The sequence below is a fragment of the Topomyia yanbarensis genome, chromosome 1 (assembly GCF_030247195.1).
Source record: "Topomyia yanbarensis strain Yona2022 chromosome 1, ASM3024719v1, whole genome shotgun sequence".
Lineage (NCBI taxonomy): Eukaryota > Metazoa > Arthropoda > Insecta > Diptera > Culicidae > Topomyia > Topomyia yanbarensis.
This window is the reverse complement of record NC_080670.1, coordinates 196,172,012-196,194,945: the sequence shown is the minus strand read 5'-3', so window position 1 is coordinate 196,194,945 and position 22,934 is coordinate 196,172,012. Positions and strand designations below refer to the sequence as shown.

Sequence of the window (22,934 nt, the reverse complement as noted above, 5' to 3'; positions counted from 1 at the left end):
TAACTCATACTCTTCGTAGCGTGCGGCAATACCGCACAACGCCCGATGCTTGCTGTAGAACCGATTCTCCAGATCGATCCTAGTCTCACCAATCAAATCATCCGATCCCACCAGATCCCAGTCGTATATCTGCACCGTAAGCATCGAATCCTGCGGGAACGTTGCTTCGATTTCAAAACACTTGCCAAAAACCGGATTCAGCTGTTTGCTAACGTAGTTCTCCTTGTCCGAGACTCGCTTACTGCCCAGCTGTAGCACCACGTACGGATCTGCCTTTCCATTCAGATCCATCGGATGCAGATCGGTCGCTTTCACAACGTACACCCGAACCAGCACGTGGATGGGGTCGTTCAGGGGAAGGGTTGGCGCGAATGCCGGTTCCATACCCTTCTCGATCGGCAGTTTGTACACCTTGATCGCTCCCTTGAAGAACCCTACGATTCGGTTCTCGTCTTCGGTACTGTCGCCGGTTTTCTTACCGCGGTACAGCGGGAACGATAGTAGCCACTCTTTGAAGTTATTGTACTCCGGGAGGGACTCCAACTCACCGGGGTAGATTTGGCAGGTAGCGGTGTTCGGGTTGACTATCTTTTTCGGAGTCGATTTTGGACTTAATTTTGACACGAGCTTCGAGGTTTTAACGCCAAGTTTTTTACCACCTTCGGTGGCTACTGCCACGTGGTTTTCCAAGCCTCGAAAACTTGCTGATGGTTTGGATGATTCTATTAGCTTCTCGTACGAGAGGAAATATTTAGTCCACCAATCTTTGCTCGATTCGTCATCGTCATCCGTGTCGAAGGTGTCCTCGTGTTCTAGCTTTTTCTTGGTCTTTTTGCCTTTGGCAATCTTACTAACGCAGGCTGCTCCGTACAAGGTGAGACTGTCCCCGGATATGGACTTCATCATGGAACTCTCATTGGGCAAGTTGGTGTTCATCGTCATCAAGTCGTTCTGCTTATTCGATAGCACTATCTGGCCACACTGGTTCATGCGTCTAGTTTCATCCTTCGGTGGAGCTCGGTGCATATACTTGTGGATCGAGGTTATTTGATGGGTACCAACCAAAGTGTACCGCCCAAAGGACCTACAATCAACGGCTCGAATCGTGATAGGTGGAGCGTATCGCTCCTCCAGTGGGAGTTCCAGATCCAAAAACTTGAGCATGTTGGAAAAGTTAGGATTCTTTTTCGCATTCTGAATTATGCTGGAGTTCAGGATCTTCCCGGAACACTCGATATCGATTCTAGGCTTATCCACGGTCATAAAATGAACCCGCTTCACATCGCGCAACCCCCAAAACAGAACCTCGATTCGGAAGCGTGCGAGATTCGGTCGTACCTCCCGCGGCACCGGAAGAATCGTCATCGTTGAAGGTCCCATTTTATCTCCTCGAAACTCGGTTGCAATATACTTCGGATCCGTTAGCCGTGGAATATCATCCGAACCTAGCTCCAGCATTTCGAAGGCAGCCAACAGCTCCCCCGCATTGTCCAGTCCCCGGACGACTTCGAACCACTCCAGAACCGGATTCGAATAGTGATTGTCTTTCAGCTTAATTCTGGGCTTGGCCACGGCCCTACCGATGAACTCGGACTTGCCGACCTTGTCCTGATCGTAGATATCTATCACAATCGTCGGTGGGTCTTTCTTGATTTCGTCCTTCGCTCCGTATATCACAATCTCATCGAACAGCAGCAATTCGTCCCAAGTCGGACTCAGTGTCTCCTCGATCACCTGTGTCGTTCTCGAAAATTCCGTCACGTAGACGATAGCGTACGGATCGCTCAACCCGGACGCATCCGAGCCAATCAACGATCGAGCCTGGTAGACGTGCGATCGCATCTGGAATACGTGTTTCTCCACATACCGAATATCCGACGGTGCGGGGACGTTCGGTTTATCGGAATTTTTCAGTTCGTACGAAAGTTCAAAGCCACGAGGAAGCCCGGAGAAAAATGATTTCTTGTGCTTCAACACTCCCAACCAGAGGTAGATGTGTAACTTCGCCCGAACCTGCCAGCCAGCTGGGCCTTCCGACAGCTTCCCCGGTAACTTCAGAAAAATCGTCTGTACTTTCGCGCAGTATATCCCATTTTCTTCCTCCGTCGTCGAATAGATCAGATCCCTTGCCCGTATCCGATGATATGCGACCCTTTTCCCATTCGCAATCATCCAGATGAACACATCCGGTAACGCATGCTGCGGATCATCCACCAAAAACCGCAGCTTACTGAAATAGGTCTGTGCCGTTTTGTACCGTTCCTTCATCGAACTCTTCGTAACCAAAGCTCGCAAGTTCCGCGACATGTTCCCAATCGATTCCACCTCCCGCAGACAAAGCTTCATCCGTTCCTTGTCCAGCTTTGTCTTTCCCGTACCGGGACCAACCAGCGCTCCCTTCGTTATCGTCACGTACCGATTACAACTGGTGGCTACCTCCTCCAGCACCGCCCGCAACTTCACTTCCGCCGTAGGGTCCTCGTCTTCAATCAGCAAATTAGTCTCCGCCAACCCAATCTCCATGCGATCGGTAATTTTCGCGATCATGTTACTGTTGTACATCCGCCGCCGTAGATCCGGAAACGAACACCGCACATCCATACACGGCTTGTTGTCCCAGTACGGCAGGAAGAAGTGGTTCTTATCGTGCGAGATCGGCTTCGAGGCACTTGTAGTACTACTGAACGAGGTCGTATCCACGGCTTCCAGCTCATCTTCATCGCTCAGGTTGGCCGCACTTTCGTTGTGTCCGTCCAGCGAATTGCCGGCATTGCCGATGCTCAGCTCGAAGTAAACCGGCCGGTCGCAAACCTTTTTGTCGATCATCGACGCTTCCAGGACGCTGCCGAACAGGAAGAAGTCATCGTTTTTGCAGTACGATGACTCGGAGATGGGTAGCGTTGTTTCGAGCTCCACTGGAAAGATTTATGGCATAATAGTTAGGGTAGGTGGCTGAGTGACTAAGAAAGACTCACCATTTTTATCCGTAAGCAGCTCGATATTATCGGTGATCTCGGTTCGAATGGCTATTAGAAGACGTGCACGGTAGCTGACCCCTTCCCCGAGACCAGTGTTGAGATTGGTGTTCGCGTCCAGCAGGTTGTAATCCCTGGTCGATCCGTACAGGTGCACAAACGAAGGACCGTACGTGGGAAGGAATCCTTTCTCGCCATCGTTGGAGATCTGCTTTAGGTCGATGTAATGCGTTCCGATGATGGAAGGCTTCATAGGATCTGCGTCCCGCAGTTGAATTTTGATCCGTTGGCAGAGGGGTGGAAACATCTCCGTGAACACTAGCTGCTCGTTCCAAACTGGATTGTAGGAGGCTTTCTTGACGCTGGATTTGCCCTGTCGATTCAATAGAGAAATTGGTATAAAATTCAGTTCTGCGAAGCTAACAGAGTACTTACGGATAGTCCGGCGAAGGAAATTTGCACGTAAGGGTCAACAAGATCCTTGGTCTCACCAGTGAAAGCCCGCTTAACGTTCGCCATGATGGACGAGTTCATCCGCGGAAGACCATCGGCTCGGTAGATTTTGACGATGAACTTGGCTCGCTGCCGCTCGATGGGAACTCCATCCGGAAGTAGAAGGTTGCTACGGTAACGAAAAACAATTAGTGTAAGTGATTCAGTTCACGGGTTCAGGATTAAGCCCAACTTACGCCTCGATATCATCGGGATCCTTTTCGGATTTGGGAGGAACTTTCACCGTGTCACCTTTGCCAATGATGCCGACGTCACATTTCAGGTAACCCTTCGGACCGGAAACTAAATCCTCCGGATCGGTCAACAGTGCCCATTTGTGGTAGAACTGATGGTCTTTTTTTAGGGAAAATTTAGTTAGTTTTAGAGAAAAAAAAAGTCAAGCATAAAACGAACGGAAAAGCACACTGACACAGCTGGTAAAGTACACTCAAAGCTACTTCCGGCAGCCATCTATATAAAGCCAGTGCAAGCACGCAGCAAAGCCATGCAGAGCTGTGTATGTCTATGAAAGAGGGGAAATGAAATGTTTGAAATGATGGACGGATAAATAAATGGGTGTCGTTAGTTTTTTTTTTATTGTCTGTCTCAGTTTTCCCTCGTTCGCTCGCTTGCGCTGGTTAGAAACAGCTGATGAAGTCAAGGCGCGGAAGGAAACAATAAATGAGATATGCCCGTTCTTTCCTGGCTTTTATAGCCAGCTCCGTCGATTCCAATGCCGTGCTTAATATTGGAAGAACTGACAAGGACACATTGTTCAATGGGAGGGGGGAAATCCGGTAGCTGCCAGTGAACTTGATTCAACAAGTGTTTTGACACTGCTCTGTCAACACAAATGGAGAACGCCGTAATTGATGGTAAAAGGAAAATTGCTGTCGATGGAAGTGAATAAGAGCTTTCTTTTTAAATTCGATTTTCTCACGAAAAGAAAACACTTGTTTAATGCTGATTTCGGTTTTGGATTCGAGGTGCTCTTGGTTCGTTTTAATGTACACAAAATTCAAATAAAAATGACAGTTTCGATCGAACCTAGAGCAATTCTGATTCAAAAACAGTATTAAGATTTCTGACAGCAGACCAACTAACAGGTCCTAGTAGGCTGCCTGAAAAGCTGTGGTTGCTTTGAAACAGTATTAATATTTCTGACAGCTCATCTACAACCATACAAGCAAACTTAAGTCGAAGAAAATTGGTTTATTTTCATCAAGAAATACCTAACCTCAATCGATTTTTGCAGTGCAAAATATTTTGTTTTCATCACGAAATACTTTGGCGCCTTTTCTTTTTCAACGGGAATAGAAAGATCAATTGTTAAAAAATCAGCGTATATTTGAATGTCAAATAGTGCAGGGTTGTGACAGTGAAAAAAAGATATTTGTGATACGGATAAAAAATGAAGTTCGAATTTAAATGTCACATAAACTGCCAGCATGGAAGGGAGAAATTCGGCAACACTATTTGTGATTAAGTTTGTTATTTTTGAGCTCGTAATTTTTAGTTGATTTTAAACGCAAATTCGGTGTTTTTGGTCGGAATACAGTTTTTCCAGTCGACGTTGTTAAGGTGAAGATATGTGGAAGCCAGCAACGCACGCTTGTTGCTAGGCACCGACGTGCTTGTTTACATTGAGAAAAAATGGAATTCGAAGTGAAAATTCAAACGCACAAATAATAGTTTTCGGACATTTTCCTTCGGTAATCTGCACATTGGCAGAAAATTTGAAGCTTAGTTAGTAAACGATTAAAGTTTCGCGGGTGTTTTTAGTGCTGTGTGATTAACGTGCATTTGAAAGTGTTCTGAAAATGAGAAGAAAAATAAAAGCGTTTCGAAAAGAAACGCCAAGTGAAGAGGGGTGATATTTTCGCACAAAATTCAAGCTATACATGGAATCCCGTCAAAAACTCGGTTTGATTGTATAGGAAAATGTTGTAGTTTCCTCAAGTAGCAGTTTCGTGGTACACCGGCAAGGTTAGTGTATTGAAAAACGTATTTTTATATTTGCTCATGTCAGATACATGGTTAGGCAGGAGAGAGGGGAGTGTGCGGTGTAGAAGCTATGTTGTGTCTCGCATGTATAATGTCCTTAACATCGAATCTATAATGATTCGAGTCTTGCTGATTTTCGGTCGTGCGGTGATAGAAATCGAAAAAAAAGTTTGATTCTTGAGTGTCGTTCGGTAGTTAGTGAAATTTTGACTTATGTGCAATCCGCCCCCTAATTTTTTACACATCGCGCTCAGTTCGCCATCTGCAGGCGAATAGCGGAAAATATTTCCAGCGTTCAATAAGGCTCTAAGTTTAACAAAATAATGTGCCTGTTTTAATATAAAACTCGAATGAATAAACTAGATAATTGTGAACAGCGCGTATTTTACATGTTCATGTTTACATTTATGTGAATTGCGACGCTTCTTTTATGTGTATTTCGCGAGACAATTTTATCTCGTTCTGTGTTATGGTTAGCGATGGTGAGTTTTAAAAAACTGCATTTCGGCGATTGATACGTGCCAATGACGTCAATATAGTCTTCGTAGTTGGTGTCGGTATCGCTTTAATACGCATGGGACAGATGAAAAGGGTCACAATCAGTAATCATCGCTCTTTAATCGAAAAAAGCGGTCTAATTTTCGTGCCGAGTAGCTCCTTGTTAGCGATACATCCTCTTCTCCCCGTGTCGTCGTCGTGTTATGCGCCAGATATGGAATCAGAATATATTGGCTCGATTGGCAAGTTTCCTATGATATTCTGAGATTTTGCAGGTGACTTGAACACACCATAGCAACCGCGCGTCTAATGGGCGCTTTAAGGGCGGGTAGGGTGGCAAAAAATGACGGCGGAAAATCGCCCAAATGCTGCATTTGAGATCGTCCCCTATTTGCCCTCAATTAGCCGGCAAATACCCCCCGTTAGCCAGCAACTTTCCCTTTTTTGACTGAGCTACTATCTAGTTTAGACAAGAGCTTGCAAGATGATTGCGCTTGCAGTTTTAACCCTAGAACGTTGCACTGGGGTGCAAATGTACCCCACGCCTTCTTTGGAGTCGTGTAAAGACAAAAATTCAGCATTCACTGACCTGGGACCCTAACCATAATTCAATTTGGAGTTTCTAGCAAGAGTATGAAAAGGTGGTATAGCCAGTTTGCTTGTGACCTTCGTGGAAGCAGGTGTCAAAGTTGGCGTGGGGTACATTTGTACCCCAGTGTACGATTGCCGTTAGTGTTTCGTCAGGTTTCGTGCTGTCAATATGATTCGTGACAGTACCAGTTTAAATACTGGTTGTTTTACTACGTAAGTAACAATTAATATTATATAATCGTTTTTAATCATTTATTCAATTAAGTTAATTTTGAAGTAAAAAAAATCGTTCTCATTTTTGCTGATTTTCATTGTTTTATTGTTTATTTTTAATAGTTTTCTAAACACAATGACTCGCAAGTATAATTTACTGTAACTGTAACTGCTGTAACAGTAACGTTGCGTGTTACCAATGTATCACTGATCAGAATTTTTTTTATTTCAATTTTCCCCCCTACGACGAGTACATTCCAAAACCCGATTTTCAAACTTTCACCCTTCTAAATAATTGCACTTTTTCAAAAACATCGAAATTCCATTTTGTATCGTTTCTAGACCATTCTTTCAACTTTTAGTATTATTTGATTTTTTTCAAATCGGTTGAAAATTCGCAAAGTTATAGTAATTTTAGTAAAAAAAAACAAAACCAGCAAACGCGTGGGGTACATTTGTACCCCAGTGCAACGTTCTAAGGTGGAAAACGCAAGTGCAGTGTTCTTGGGGTTATAAGTAGATGCAGCCATCCAACTCCGCTGCATCTGTCGTCGATAGCAAACAGTTGTGTGAGACTGTAGATAAGCTGAACGCATTTAACTCAATTCTCTCGTGCTGTTGCTCGAAGGTCCACTAAGTCCAGGCGAAAAATGAGCCGAAATTCTGGTTGGCTCTAGTTAGTATTCCAGCTCTAGTGATACCCTACATTCTACCTAGAGTGGTCTCTACTCAAAGGAGGGGGAATGCGATGTGCTCATTCCAAAAGGAAGTACTGCAACCAAAACCATTCAGCGGAAAATCCGAGCAGTTGCAGCGAGGGGGAACAATTCACTAGTCGTCCCGGTTCTATGTGCGGGAATGAAGAAAAGGTTCGTACTTGTATTTTTTCAGTGAAAAAGAGTGTAGCTATTTGAAAATAGGGATAAACCATTCACCAAATCTTTCATTATGTTGAATTAAATGTAGATTTGTGAAAGTAACTAGTTCAATTCAGAGATTATATCGCAACTTCTAATAATTGCGACAAGCACATGTGTGATTCCAGTCACTAAAAAGTACACCCGTTCTTTCCGCTTGGCGTCTGCAGCGCCATCTGAATATGACTGGCTCGGCGTGCTCTATGAGTTCGTGCAGGACAAGCACAATGTGCACACAGCTGCTGAACGTGAGCAAAAGGCGCTCATGATGAGAGCTGAATCGACCGTAAAAGCTCTGCAGGAAGCCGGCGAACAGGCAACGGTAAAAACTGAGAGGACACCGAGGATTCCCCGCAATACTCGCTCGGAGAAAAGAGGGACCGACATACCCAAGGAAACAAAAGAGCGAATTGGTATTTACTAGCGATCGTAGGAATGTTGGAAAGGACCGTGGCTGACGCAGCGTGGAAAACCAGCAGGCGATGCGGACAAAAAGGGCGACAGAAGGAAGAAGCAGGAGAAGCAAGAAAAACGCAAGCCTCCTCGGGAAAGATGTGCAAGTGCGATGCACTGACCGTCGAAGTCAACGACAAGACATAGTACGCGGCTGTTCTCAAGAGAGGACACGAAGTTGAAGGAGTTTGGAGAGAATGTCGTTAAAATGTTCTGCACTCAGAAATGCAAGATGTTCTTCGAACTGAAGAAGTGATCGTGAGAGCTCTGTCACAGGAGACCGTAGTTGAGTGCAAGGCTCTGGACGAGATCAGGACCGAATAAAAACTGAAGGGTGCACTGATCGAGCAGCGCAACTTAGACGTACCGGCGACGATCCGGATAATGAAATCGTATGGAGGAACTCAAACGGCGTTTATTCGACTACCGGTAGCTGCCGACAACAAGCTAGCTGAGACAGGTAAGACAGAAGTCGGATGGCCAATATATTCGCTGAGAGTTAATATGCGAATTACCAAGCAGATAGAGAGATGCTTCACGTGCTTTGACTTCGGTCATCAGGCGAGGAACTGCAACACGGAGGAGTGGGGTACTTTGCTAGAAACTGCACGAAGCAACCAAGGTGCATGATCTGCAAACCGGAGCACGGAACCGACAATACGACGGGCGGCTTTAAATGCCCTGCTTATAAAAAGGCGAATGCCAACAATGATGGAGCTATTTCAGCATAATTACAGCTATTACACCATTACACAGCTTTTGTTGTGTCAGTCGACAACAGACACGACGTTGGAGGGTTTCGTGATCGCCAAGGTCAACGGTGTATTCGTATGTAGCCGTTGTGCTCCCCCAAAGTGGCCATGAGCAATACAAACGGATGCTGGACGCACCAATCAACTCGTTAGTCGGACGAACACCGGTTGTTACAGGAGGAGACATTAACGCTTGGGCCGTTGGGTGGGGAAGTAGACTGGTCATTGGAAGTTGTTGTTGGAAGCCCTGGCGAAGCTGGATGTAAGACTGTGCAACGAAGGTTCCGCTAGCACATTCTGCTGCCTGTCGCTGATGGATTACTTGCACATGTCTCTTAACTGTCGAGCTTGTTTTGTAAGGGGTGTTTTTCGGCTTATCAGTCGTGAATCATTGTTGTTATCGCTGTCTAATCTACGATTAATAAGTTGATGGATTACTTGAATTGGCGAGTTTGGGAGCAGTACACATATAGCGTACACCAGGTGATCCACTATCCAATTTGACGGCAGAACTGTACTGTAACATGGCTAATAAAGACTGACAAGCGGAAATAGATAATAAAGGAATTAGACAAGGACTTTTTAGTCGAAGCATTTCGTGCAGACGTGTGATGTAACAATGCCGAGGAAACTAGAGCCAAGTAACCGGCAGTGTCCGGCGTATTGGTGGAACGAAAGGCTCAGCATTCTCCCAGCTGCCAGCCCAAAAACCAGAAGATGCGTCCAGAGAGCAAGAACGGAGGTAGTTAGAAAAGAGCGTAGGGTGACATTCCAGGCGGTCACGGCCACTTTTAAAGTGAAATAATGCTGAACACGCCCATCTGTTACAAGAATCTGTGCAGAGAGGCAGACGCCAACTCTTGGGGTAACGCTTACCGTATCGTTTTGGCCAAAATTAAAGATTCAGCATTGATGGCACCGCTGGTTGAGTTGTAAGCATGACCGCCACTCACTCCAGTGGGCTTAGGTTCTATCCCAGTCGAAGTCGTTGAGATTTTCTGAGTTGGAAGATCTAATGTCACTTCTTGCTTCGAAAGGGGAGTAAAGTCGTTGGTTCATGTGTTGTTAGGTCGATAGCCAGGGTCCAGATGGTCACCTCTCTGGTGTCCGTGATAGGTTCTCAATACAGACGGAAACTGACGGAAAAAGGTCCAACTGAAATGTGCGCTGATAAACTGAAAACTATCGTGCCTTCCTGAAGCGCGGCCCCAGACCGCATAGCCGTACGCCGATGCAGACGGCGAAACAGTTGGTGACAATCGGATCTCCAACGACAACCTCCTTATAGTGGCAAAAAGACAAAAAAGCGAAGAAAGCTTTCGGTTCGGACGAAATCCGTGAAGCCGCACAGAAGACTACGCTTCTAGCGTTTCCGGACATGTCCAGGATAATTCTACAGAAATGACTGGACGAAGGCTGCTTCCCGGATAGATGGAAGATCTAGATCTAGGTCTGCCAAAACCTGGGAAGCCACCCTACATACCTGCTGGAAACTCTTGGTAAACTTTTGGAAAGGGTCATCATCAACAGGCAGGAGAATTTTGCTGAATGTGGATAAGGGTTATTGCAGAGGCAGATCAAATTTCGGAAGGAATTTCGACGTTGAATGCAATCCGCAGAGTTATTGCGAAGAAAGCATCGACGCAGAAAGAAAGGGGTAACAATTGACGTGAAGAATGCTTTCAACAGAGCTAGCTGGGTGGTTATCGCCGTATCGCTGCACAGAATGCGGGTTCAGGACTAGGTTCGGCGTGGCGTGACAGTCGACAATTTCGTCGCATAGATGTCCCACGATGAGCATATCTGTGGGATACGGTCAACAGAGTAGCGGCGAGTATACTGTCAAAATTGAAGAGGAAACGGCGAAGGGATCGCCAAAGTCAGGGAATTAGCCGTAGGAGTAGAGTAGATCCACTGCTAGAGACCAGTTGAGTACTACGCGACGTAGCACCGTGTTTGGGGCATCGGGGCGCTAGCGAAAACCGGACTCCAGGCTTCTTCGGAATCACCGAACCGACCTTGGCTCCTTATCGGTTGGCCCACGGTAGAGACTGAAGAGCAGCAGAAGAATCGGTTTCGGGAGAACTTCCACCGTCCGAAAATTCTTCGTTGGTGTAATTCATCTTCGTAGACTAGATGTTTGGTGTGAGACGAAGTACTGGTTTTGGATCGTCAGGACTCCAAAGTGCCGGAAGTCACGCTATACCTGGATCCATCGGGCCGACATTGGTATATCTCGCTATCTCGATTGTAAGTAGGGGTTACTTGAGTTCTTGTTTATTTGATGGTGGACCCTATTAAGCAGAGCAGCCAAGATACTTCCACCAGAATTTCGGATTTTCGTAAACAAACAAAAATGTAAACAAACAAATGTACTTTTATTTTCCCCTCCAAAACTCTCTTCTGCGAATACAGTAGTCGCTGGAGGATGCTGAAGATAGGCAGGCGGGCGGTTCCTTCCGACCGACCGAGACAACAACAGCCAGGGTTTTTCCTATGTTCGTTCCCGCTGGTTGCTTCGGCGGCGATCCTTTGCGTTTAGCTAGGAAGGTGAGCTTGGCTTCTTTGTTAAAACCTTCCTAGCGACGATCTACTCGCTCTCCGCGAGTGTACTTCTCAGGTGATATTTTTGGCTTCCCTGCTTCGCTGTCCTGGACTGTTAGCTGTGAAGAAGCGCTAAATTCGTTCGGTTGATCCTCAATAGCGAGGGCGGAAAGGCGTTTTTAAGTCCTTTATAATTAGCCGGTAAAGCCGGGTAGCTCCTAGGCTCCTTAGCTTCCCTTACTCGACTTTAGCGAGAACAAGCTTTTCATCCGCAATCACACGCGTAATTTCACTGGCTGTAATTGGCCAGCAGAGAATCGTTTACGATTTAAGTAGGCGTTTTGCCCACTACTCGAGTTCTTGTTTGCTCGGCCGTCCCTTCTTTTCAGGGCGGCCTAGGTGCCTCGACAGAATTTCGGATTTTCGTATGCAACAAAAAAGTAAACAAACAAATAAATTTTACCGTGTCTATTTCACTCCTATTCTCCACTGCTGCTGATGCGGGATCCTTCCGGCAGGTCGAGACAACACGGGCCGCGTACTCGTCTGGGTTCCGTTGGCTGCTCTGGCAGCGGTCCTTGGCGTTTAGCTAGGCTTCTTTGTTGGAACCTCCCTAGCGACGTTGGCGACGATTCACCGGTTCGTTTACTCGCCGTAAACGATCCCGGAAGTCACCGCAGTAAACTTCCCAGGGGGAACCTTTGTCCGCCCTGCTTCGTTCTCCTTGGCAATTAACTGTGGAGGAGAGCTTGGCTCTTTTGACTGATCCTCCACAGTGAGAACGGACGATGCTTTGGATATTTAACAATTAGCCGGGAACGCGAGTGGCTCCTTCACGATCAGCGTTCCACTACGGCGATCCTGCACCACACTTGTAACCGGACCACGGGCCGGCGCTTTTGACGGGCTTAATTGGCCGTCTCTTACGCGCACTTCACACTCGGTTACTGTGCCGGAAAACTGTCCCGAAAAAAAGCTTGTTTATTCTCGGCGTCTTTCTACTACCGTGGTCCGTCACTATCTGTTCCTTCGCGATAAGCCTCCTTTCGCACTCGACCAAAACAAAAACCAACCGCCTCGTCGCACAGCTCCGTAGCATTATAAGCACGGAGTGTTTACCCACAAATAGGTATATTTCCTAAATTGTTACCCTGACGGGTTACACGATGTACCTAACTGGAAGTTTGCCTGCAGTTTTCTGTCTATGTCAATGTGATTTTTTTTGTCGGAGCGTTCAGTCCAATAGGATTATATTATATGCATGTGAAAGATTTTTAACGTTATAAACAAACTAATCTCGATGGTTCCTTTAATATCGACATACTTTAATTTGTTTAGACCCGAAATGACGTCTCCGCTACAGTTTTTCTCTACATCTTTCTAGCCTGTTGCAACGCATCAAAGCAATCCTGTCATCTTCGAATCAATAAGATTTTGCAACCGAAACAGACTACAGTGAAAACAAAATGGAATTATTGTCTACAACGAAACTACATGTTTTAATATTATGTCAAGTTGTCAAATGGAAAACAAACCCATTAACTAACAATGTGCCAATTGGAAATAAAACTTCAAAAGAAAGCGACAAAAGCAAAATAACCACCCGACTCCCTACTGCCGGACTCGGAGAAGGCGGCCCAAAAAAGTGAGGGAACGAGTGTTGTCTACTACGCATTCCGTCTTACCTCTCTGGTGCCACAGGGTTGCCACATCCAGTTTAAAGGATCCTACCAGCTTGTTTGTTTGGAACACACCTCGATTTTGCAGTACCTGCACGTGCAAGCGATTGTGTACAGTTGTGACGGTAGTATGGTGCGTGTGTGTGTTTGTGATTTGACGTGCATCATCGGGCACACGTGTAGGTTTTGTTGACAGGTGTTTCAAAAGTGGAAATGTTTAAAAGTGTCACAGATGATGGTGGTGAGAAGTGGTGAATTGATTGTGGTTGAATTGCATCGGAATGCAGTTTTCAAAAATGTACACCGACATACAGTATAGATATAGTTACGGTTTCGGGATGCCATACCGTGAGAATAGGAAAAAAATGAGAAAAAAGACAAGAAATGAAGTAAATAGAGCGTAAAACACACCGAGAAACGAAGAGTGATTCGTGAATATTGAAACAGTCATCAAATCTGATTGAATTTATTATTTTACAATGTGCTGTACCAACGGGATTTGGGAATCTGCATTGATGTGGTTCAAAATATGGTTTCATCCGTGACTGGTGGATAGGGTGGGGTGGGGGTTTCTGCTGTTCAACATGAAAAGTGACAGATCATGGCTGGAATCATCAGAACGGCATATGCCATGGTAATGAATAATTTATCGGAGGATGTTCGGTTGCTTGGATCGTTTGGATAGCGATACCATCAGGGTGGCACCAGCTGTCAACTGTTGAGTCAAGGAAGAGACGCGGATGGGAAGTGAATTGAATTTACTCTCACCATTTTGGAAATAGGATTTTTGAACGATTCCAAAAACTCATAGCATTTTAAGGACCTCTGATAAAAAATAATTTTTTTTGTGATTAGAAATACATAAATAAACGAAAGGGAATGGAAAGATTTTTTTTCCGAAAAGTTTTCAACAGATAATGCGTTCCGGCTAACTTCAAGTACATCTAAAGGCTGGATTACCCCACGATGCATCTGTAACTCATTCAACGACAAAGAAAAGAACTGTTCTCACAAAAAACAACATCGAATGAGCCTGTTATTTAAACACATTAAACAGAACTAGCTATCTACACAGGTACGGTGAATGATGAAACGAGTGACACAGGAAAAATATGAACCAGGAAAGGGGATTAAATATTATGTATTCCTGACAACCAGAGCATTCACATTCGGGAGAGCCATTGGCGGCTCCATGTAATTGGGGAATTAGGTATTTATCGACGATTTTAAGGTAGTGCAGTATTCAATGCGCCATCCAATCCGCATTCTATCCGCTTGTGGTTTTAACGGATAGAAGATGGTTGCTTTTATATTCAACATTCTTGAAAACTAATTTCCATTAACAAACTTGATTTGCAAATTCTAGGGCTTTAGAAAAAAATTAATTGGCCTAAAGGAACAAGAGACTGTTTGTCAATTCTCATCCACGGACTTTTTTCTTTCTAGCTAGAGCAGAGTTTTGAAACCAAATATTTCGCCTAACTCAGGACTCGACAAAAAATCATCTGACCAACATAAAAAATGTTTGCTCTTGCAGAGCGATTTCATGTTAAAAGGTCTCTCTGGAGCCGCCTATGTCCCTACAGGAAAACGAGTAAAAAGAATTGTGGCGGATAGCGCGTGACAGCCATGAACAGAACAGATTTTTTCACCGAATAAATATATAATGAATAGTAGACACAGCCTACTGTGACTGGTAAAAGAATGCATCAATACCCAGAGCGTCGTACACCGTTTTCAGGTCGATTTTGAACGAACCGACCACCGTTCCGGAGCGCATAAATTTTCGTGAGTGTATCACCTATTCGCAGGTAGGACGTTGCCGTTTGCGGGCGAAAAATGAAAAACAGAACCGATTTTGACATTTACTGTGGATTCAGTTGAGGGGAGATCAGAAATGCATGCGAGGTGCAGTTGGTATCAACAGGGAAAAAGGATCAGTTAATTATTACCGAATTGCTTCTAGCCAATCGATTAGGCAGAGAATTACACTTTTGTTTTTGGTTAGTCACGAGAAAGTTTCAACATTTCTGTCAATGGAAAAATCATTTTATACTTACAGATAGGGTAATGATTTTGTCGAACAACATCACTGGAGGCATGTGAAAGTCAAACACGAAATACTGTCGAGTACAGTTGAGGTGATTATCCTTCTTGCAACAAATTATACTTTTCGGACTCACCTCGTTATAGTAGGGACAGTTGGTGCTCTCTTTGACGCTGGTGTACTTCTTCTGATCGCCTACTTGGATGCAGACGACGGGATCCATGTTCAATCCTGGCAGCTGCCTAGCTTCGATGATCGTTACGCACACTTGGAAGTCCTGCGACTTGAGGTGATCGTTGCATTTGGCCAAGTTTTTAATTCTACGAAAAAAATAATCAACCCATAAGTTTTTGATTGTCACCATCCCGAAGAGTGCCGCTTATGCGATTCATTGCCTAAGCGCCACTTTTCAAGCTCAAACAAAAAAAAAACCCGACAAGCAATTACTTCTTCAGCTTCTCGTTGTTGGTGTTCTCCTCCCCATCACTGGAAGCATTCGATTGTACGCTACCCGTTTGCGAGAGGTTTTCGTAGCCCGGTTGCGTCGTTCCTCCGGTCGTACTCGGACTGGTTACCGCCGGTGACGGATTGTTTGTGTGCGTGCGGTTACTGTGCGCTCCGGAACTGGCCGGACCTCCTAAGGCATCCTCGGAATCAGTTATCAACGATCGTCCCTCGTCCTCGGTGCTACTGTCGCCGCGGCTTTCCTTCGACGGATGCCGGGAGCGACCGAGCTTCATAAAGTTCCGAACCGTCCTCAGCGTGACTTTCTTTTCCGCCATCGATCGCGCCGGTTTCGTGGAGGATTCGTTATCCTAATGAAAGAAAATGGTTCATGAAAACGAGCGAAACATTCTAGTCAACTCAAATCGTATCTTACCGAGGAAGCTCGATCATATTTAACCGGCTGTTGACTCTTCTCGTGTAGTGACGTTGATCCGGAGGACATGACTCGTTTTAGGATGTTCGGTTTGCTACTACCACTGGCGCCACCGTTGCCGGTAGACGACGTAGCAGCATTAGTGCCGGAAAAGGAAGCCCGCCCGGCTGCACTTTCCCCCTTCAGACTTTTCTCCAGGTTGGCAATGTTTTGCTCGATATCCAGCAGCATCTGCCGGTCGTCGTCGATACTGCTGGACCGCTGGTGTAGACTTTTGACCACGTGTGACGATTCGAAGTTGCCTGCCTCATCGTCCGGACTCTGGTAGCTCACGTCGAAGCTGACAAAGGCCTGTTCGGAGGGAGGACGGTAGGTAAGAGGGTTTGTGTAAGAAATTTTTTTTTGACATTTAACGTAACTTTTTTATTTTTTGAAAATCGTTCCTCGACATTTTGGAGGGTGTCAGGATATCTACAGAATTCAGGCAGCTGTCATATAACTACGCTAGGCCATTCCATCGAAAAATTACTCCGCGGACAAAATTGACCAATAGACACTGGTCCTACATGCGGTCAAACAAAGGTTCACAACCGTTTAATTATCCATTTCCCACTGAAAAATGCCATCAGGTCTGAGCCCACGAAATAACTTTTTTGGACTTTTTATGTTCAAAGGGGGGAAAATTTCAAAATCGGGCTGGTGTTATTGATGCCAAATGACTTCAAAATGCATAAAGCGTCAAAATTTGATGTTATCTCAAAAAAATTTTTTTAACGAAAATTGACTTTTTTTGACGATTTTTGTTCAAAGGGAGTAAAGGAAAATTTCAAAATCGAATTAGCATTTTCGATGCCAAATGGCTTTAAAATGCATGAAACGTCGAGATTTGATGGAAAAAAAAATTTTTTTTAACGAAAATTGACTTTTTTTTGCGATTTTTGTTCAAAGGGGGGAGGAGTAAAGGAAAATTTCAAAATCGAATTTACATTTTCGATTCCAAATGACTTTAAAATGCATGAAACGTCGAGACTTCAAAATGCACAAAGCGTCAAAATTTGACGCAATCCCGAAATTTTTTTTAACGAAGATTGACTTTTTTTGACGATTTTTGTTCAAAGGGGGGAGTAAAGGAAAATTTCAAAATCGAATTAGCATTTTCGATGCCAAATGACTTTAAAATGCATGAAACGTCGAGATTTGATGGAATCTCGAGCAAAATTTTTTTAACGAAAGTTCTTTTTTGGACTTTTTTTGTTCAATGGGGGGAAAATTTCAAAATCGGGCTGGTATTATTGGTGCCAAATGGCTTCAAAATGCATAAAGCGTCAAAATTTGATGTTACCTCGAAAAATTTTTTTTAACGAAAATTGACTTTTTTGACGATTTTTGTTCAAAGGGGGGAGTAAAGGAAAATTTCAAAATCGAATTTGCATTTTCGATGCTAAATGACTTTAAAATGCATGAAACGTCGAGATTTGATGGAATCTCGAGAAAAATTTTTTTTTAACGAAAGTTCTTTTTTGGACTTTTTTTATTCAAAAGGGGGAAATTTTAAAATCGGGCTGGTATTATTGATGCCAAATGACTTCAAAATGCATAAAGCGTCAAAATTTGATGCAATCTCAAAAAATTTTTTTTAACGAAAATTGACTTTTTTGACGATTTTTGTTCAAAGGGGGGAGTAAAGGAAAATTTCAAAATCGAGTTAGCATTTTCGATGCCAAATGACTTTAAAATGCATGAAACGTCGAGATTTGATGGAATCTTGAGAAAAAAAATTTTTAACGAAAGTTCTTTTTTGGACTTTTTTGTTCAAAGGGGGGGAAATTTCAAATTCGGGCTGGCCTTATTGATGCCAAATGACTTCAAAATGCATAAAGCGTCAAAATTTGATGTTATCTCAAAAAAAAATTTTAACGAAAATTGACTTTTTTTGACGATTTTTGCTCAAAGGGGGGAGTAAAGGAAAATTTCAAAATCGAATTTGCATTTTCGATGCCAAATGACTTTAAAATGCATGAAACGTCGAGATTCGATGGAATCTCGAGAAAAATTTTTTTAACGAAAGTTCTCTTTCGGACTTTTTTTTGTTCAAAAGGGGGAAAATTTCAAAATCGGGCTGGTATTATTGATGCCAAATGACTTCAACATGCATAAAGCGTCAAAATTTTATGTTATCTCGAAAAAAATTTTTTGACGAAAATTGACTTTTTGACGATTTTTGTTCAAAGGGGGAAAGTAAAGGAAAATTTCAAAATCGAATTTGCGTTTTCGATGCCAAATGACTTTAAAATGCATGAAACGTCGAGATTTGATGGAATCTCGAGAATAAATTTTTTTAACGAAAGTTCTTTTTTGGACTTTTTTGTTCAAAGGAGGGGAAATTTCAAAATCGGGCTGGTATTATTGATGCCAAATGACTTTAACATGTATAAAGCGTCAAAATTTGATGTTATTTAAAAAATTTTTTTTTAACGTAAATTGACTTTTTTAACGATTTTTTTCAAAGGGGGGGAGTAAAGGAAAATTTCAAAATCGAATTTGCATTTTCGATGCCGAATGACTTTAAAATGCATGAAACGTCGAGATTTGATGGAATCTCGAGAATAAATTTTTTTAACGAAAGTTCTTTTTGGACTTTTTTGTTCCAAGGGGGGGAAATTTCAAAATCGGGCTGGTATTATTGATGCCAAATGACTTCAAAATGCATAAAGCGTCAAAATTTGATGTAATCTCGCAAAAAATTTTTTAGCGAAAATTGACTTTTTTTGACGATTTTTTTCAAAGGGGGGGAGTAAAGGAAAATTTCAAAATCGAATTTGCATTTTCGATGCCAAATGACTTTAAAATGCATGAAACGTCGAGATTTGATGGAATCTCGAGAATAAATTTTTTTAACGAAAGTTCTTTTTGGACTTTTTTGTTCCAAGGGGGGGAAATTTCAAAATCGGGCTGGTATTATTGATGCCAAATGACTTCAAAATGCATAAAGCGTCAAAATTTGATGTAATCTCGCAAAAAAAATTTTAGCGAAAATTGACTTTTTTTGACGATTTTTGTTCAAAGGGGGGAGTAAAGGAAAATTTCAAAATCGAATTTGCATTTTCGATGCCAAATGACTTTGAAATGCATGAAACGTCGAGATTTGATGGAATCTCGAGAAAAAACTTTTTAACGAAAGTTCTTTTTTGGACTTTTTTTTGTTCAAAGGGGGGAAAATTTCAAAATCGGGCTGGTATTATTGATGCCAAATGACTTCAAAATGCATAAAGCGTCAAAATTTGATGTTATCTCGAAAAAAATTTTTTAACGAAAATTTACTTTTTTTGACGATTTTTGTTCAAAGGGGGGAGTAAAGGAAAATTTCAAAATCGAATTTGCATTTTCGATGCCAAATGACTTTAAAATGCATGAAACGTCGAGATTCGATGGAATCTCGAGAAAAAAAATTTTAACGAAAGTTCTTTTTTGGACTTTTTTTTGTTCAAAAGGGCGAAAATTTCAAAATCGGGCTGGTATTATTGATGCCAAATGACTTCAAAATGCATAAAGCGTCAAAATTTGATGTTATCTCAAAAATTTTTTTTTAACGAAAATTGACTTTTTTTGACGATTTTTGTTCAAAGGAAAATTTCAAAATCCAAACGAAAATTGACTTTTTTTGACGATTTTTGTTCAAAGGGGGGAGTAAAGGAAAATTTGAAAATCGAATTTGCATTTTTGATGCCGTTATTATACTTTTAGCTTTGTAAGATTGCGACTTTGCGGTTTTCAGAGATTTGCTGAGCTGGATTCGGGTCATTTATTCGCATTTTGTGTGTCTTTTTTGTTTTGGGTCTCCTTTGACATATGCAGATTTGACAGTCGGGATTACCGTTTGTCGGGTGATGTCCGTGGATATTTTCGACATAGTTGAGATCAATCGATTTCCATCGATTACCCTGACAACAATATTTCGGTGTAGAAAATGTCGAAATTCGGCTAGAAATATCTGATCTAGCAGGCGATTTGCGGATGTGTCAAAGTTTGCGCTCTCCACATCATTTTAGAATTAATATGGGGTGAAATATGTACGAAAGAGGCCTGTAGTAGTGTTCTGTCACTACGCATGAAACAGCACGAAGCTAACAATTTTGTGCCTAAATATAAGAAATAAATAAAAAACTGTGAATAGACTTGTGTTGCCAGAAATGAATTAAGCAAATCATTACTAATATCCTGACAGTTACCAAAGAACCCGATAAGAGGTGAATTTAGTAAAAAACTATGTGTATGCTAGTTTTACGAGTATATCCTTTATGTCAACTTCACAAAATTCGTTCAAATATTTTTTAGCAGATTATGAGAGCATTGTCCAAATCCATTCGTTCTGAGCACTGCTTGGGAGCTCAACTAAGCCTATATGGGAGAGATAACAACTTAATTAAGGATGCTTCATCGTTCGCACCCGAGGTCGACTATACATGTTCAACATGTCTGGCAGAAAATATCACCCAGTAGTGTATTCCAAGGTTATACTTCTCCCGGGCGAGGCGTCCCAAGAAAGGGACGGCTCCGATGCTCATAAAAATTTACGACGCTGATGAAACACCATTCGTTCTAGCAACGTATTCCCTTGTCTTCAACCCTTTCGGTTGATGTTTATAAATGCAAATTCTATTAATGACCTTCGGTAGACGTAGCTTTCTTTCCCTTCGCAGGCTTGCTCGGGTACACGTGCGGGAATTTTTGCTATATAACTAGGTTTGCCATTTCGCTCAACAAGAAAGTTTTAAAGCCTACAGATAACCTTTAAGAAACAACATAATCGATAGTAAATTTTGTGTTTGGGTTTAAATCGGAGTCTAGGTCATAGTGAATGATTACAAATTGAAATGTAAGCATTCTTATTCAATGTAAAATTTCGCTTGAAACTCTGTTCTTGACCCGACCAATTTCGCATCAAACACCACTGGTAACCCTATCAATGACCACAGCACTCAAATGTGTCACACATTTATAGTAGGCTCTGAAGCGAATGATCGTGTTGTGTTTCGGTTTGCCAAGTTGTGCGTGTCCGATGGGGCCCTTCCTATTTATAACCACCACCTCTCGTGTAAACTTGCTGCTGCTTAACGGAGCCAATGGAATTTATAGTGGGTCGTAATCGATATTATATGTATATATGTGTACCTACTTCTCGTTAATGAAAACTGCCTGAATTGCCTTTTACTGTCATCGTTTAACACAGAAAAAGCAAACAATAAACATGACTTTTTTGCGTTTTCAGAATCACACACACACTTACGTCTATTGGCTTGTTGCTGAGGTCCACCAGCCGATCCTGAATGTGCAGCCGACCCTCCTTCATCAGACCTGTTGGATCCATTGGTGTTCCGGGATGGGTGCGCAGTAGACGGAAGAAAGAAAAGGTATACATACAATCGTTAGTCAATGTTATGGGACAGATAAATGGTATACATAATGATGGTAAAAAGCGTCCGTTTGAATGAATAACCAACCAGTTTTCAAGTTCTCGGTACTCGCTTCCCTCGTGGGATGTTTGCTGTTTGTTATGCTTTTGACATTATTGCAGATTATCGCAGAGATTGATGCAGTGGGCAGTAAAATGTCTTGGCATTGTTTGCTTGTTGTGGCTGGAAATTGCCATCGGTCACGGGTCACGGTGGTGGTGTCTTGACATTTTCGTTTTTTCAATTAATTCTTTCCACATTTGAAATCTCTCGCATCTGTTAACTGTCAAAGAAGTCAACCCCAGTGGCTGAAACTAACGACGCTGAACCTCCGTATAAAGACTCCGGCAACTCAATTTTTTGTTTAAAAATGCCAATGTCATTCTAATCGAGTACGGAACCTTTCAAGAGCATTAACATCGAGAAAAATCTCTTCGAATCCTTCTCGAACCAGCTCCATTGACAGTCCTCGTGTTCGATTGGAATTACACCAAAAAAAGATTCACTGTAAGCAAATTGAGATGTCGAGCCTTTAATCGGATACTTAGCGTTGTTAGCTGAAACCACTGTCCAACAACGTCGATAATGTCTAAAACATCGATTTTTTTCTTTTTATAGAAAAATAATTTATTCCGTATGCGCTGTAGACCGCGGTCGACACGTAATCCCCGTTCCATCCCATGTATCATCTCTTAGAAATAACAGGGCCCGTCCCAAGGCGTCTGATGGGAGCAGCACAAATTTGAAGCTTCGTCGGATGGAGTCCAAGACCAAGTTAATTTCTGCTGGATTATGCTACGCGTAATCAATCTCTCCTTCCCTGTCTCGGTTTAGATGGATTATGAATGGTTGGTGGGGGTGTAATCGTTTAAAGAGGATGACGGTTTATTTGTTTACGATTGTAAAGGAAACGGTTGGCTGAGGGCAGTGCCAGTGGTAGAGATTAGAGAAGCAATTCCGCTGCAGACCATGCGGTCTCAATTGGGGCAAGATGTTCTGCGCAGAGCTGGTAAATTGATTCGCAGAATAATTTATTATCATTGAACTGGTCGGAAATTTTCGTTTTTATTTGAATGTGGTAAGTAGAATGGAGTTTCTCCTTCAAGTTTGCATGCATAATCATGATTTTCTCTTATTGATTTGTTCTATAGATGAGTTATGGAGAGTACACAGCAAAAATCGGAATCACTGGTGTTGTAATTACCGACGTCAAATAAGACGATTCTTTTTAATAATTCATGGGATTCTACAAATACGATGTACACAATTAATGACGTCAGTAACAAATTGGGAGCTGCTTGCTATTTTTTACTTCAAGAAAATAGAAAATAAGAGAAACATTTGAGGATTCCCTGTTTTCAATAGCCTAGCACGACGTGGTAGTAACCCAGTAGATGATATCTGGGTTGAGACCCGCTGGGTGTCACACGACTTCT

General features: G+C 42.8%; 1 protein-coding gene across 2 annotated transcripts in view; it reads right to left on the bottom strand.

Moving 5' to 3' along the window:
- The window catches only part of LOC131686494 (otoferlin-like), a 30,890-nt gene extending 9,493 nt beyond the window's left edge, over nucleotides 1–21,397 (bottom strand). Inside the window, exons 1-10 of one of the 2 annotated variants that reach the window (XM_058970553.1) lie at nucleotides 21,333–21,397; nucleotides 16,046–16,396; nucleotides 15,613–15,980; nucleotides 15,302–15,485; nucleotides 15,179–15,241; nucleotides 14,835–14,919; nucleotides 3,665–3,821; nucleotides 3,411–3,597; nucleotides 2,976–3,348; nucleotides 11–2,915 (exon numbers count right to left, since the gene is read on the bottom strand). In XM_058970553.1, the coding sequence (XP_058826536.1) occupies nucleotides 11–2,915; nucleotides 2,976–3,348; nucleotides 3,411–3,597; nucleotides 3,665–3,821; nucleotides 14,835–14,919; nucleotides 15,179–15,241; nucleotides 15,302–15,485; nucleotides 15,613–15,980; nucleotides 16,046–16,396; nucleotides 21,333–21,395 (4,736 nt within the window). In that variant the 5' untranslated portion in view covers nucleotides 21,396–21,397. Of the gene's footprint in view, nucleotides 1–10; nucleotides 2,916–2,975; nucleotides 3,349–3,410; nucleotides 3,598–3,664; nucleotides 3,822–13,124; nucleotides 13,210–14,834; nucleotides 14,920–15,178; nucleotides 15,242–15,301; nucleotides 15,486–15,612; nucleotides 15,981–16,045; nucleotides 16,397–21,332 lie in introns of both variants that reach the window. The other variant, XM_058970552.1, reaches the window with a different exon arrangement.
- Nucleotides 21,398–22,934: the final 1,537 nt, after the last annotated feature.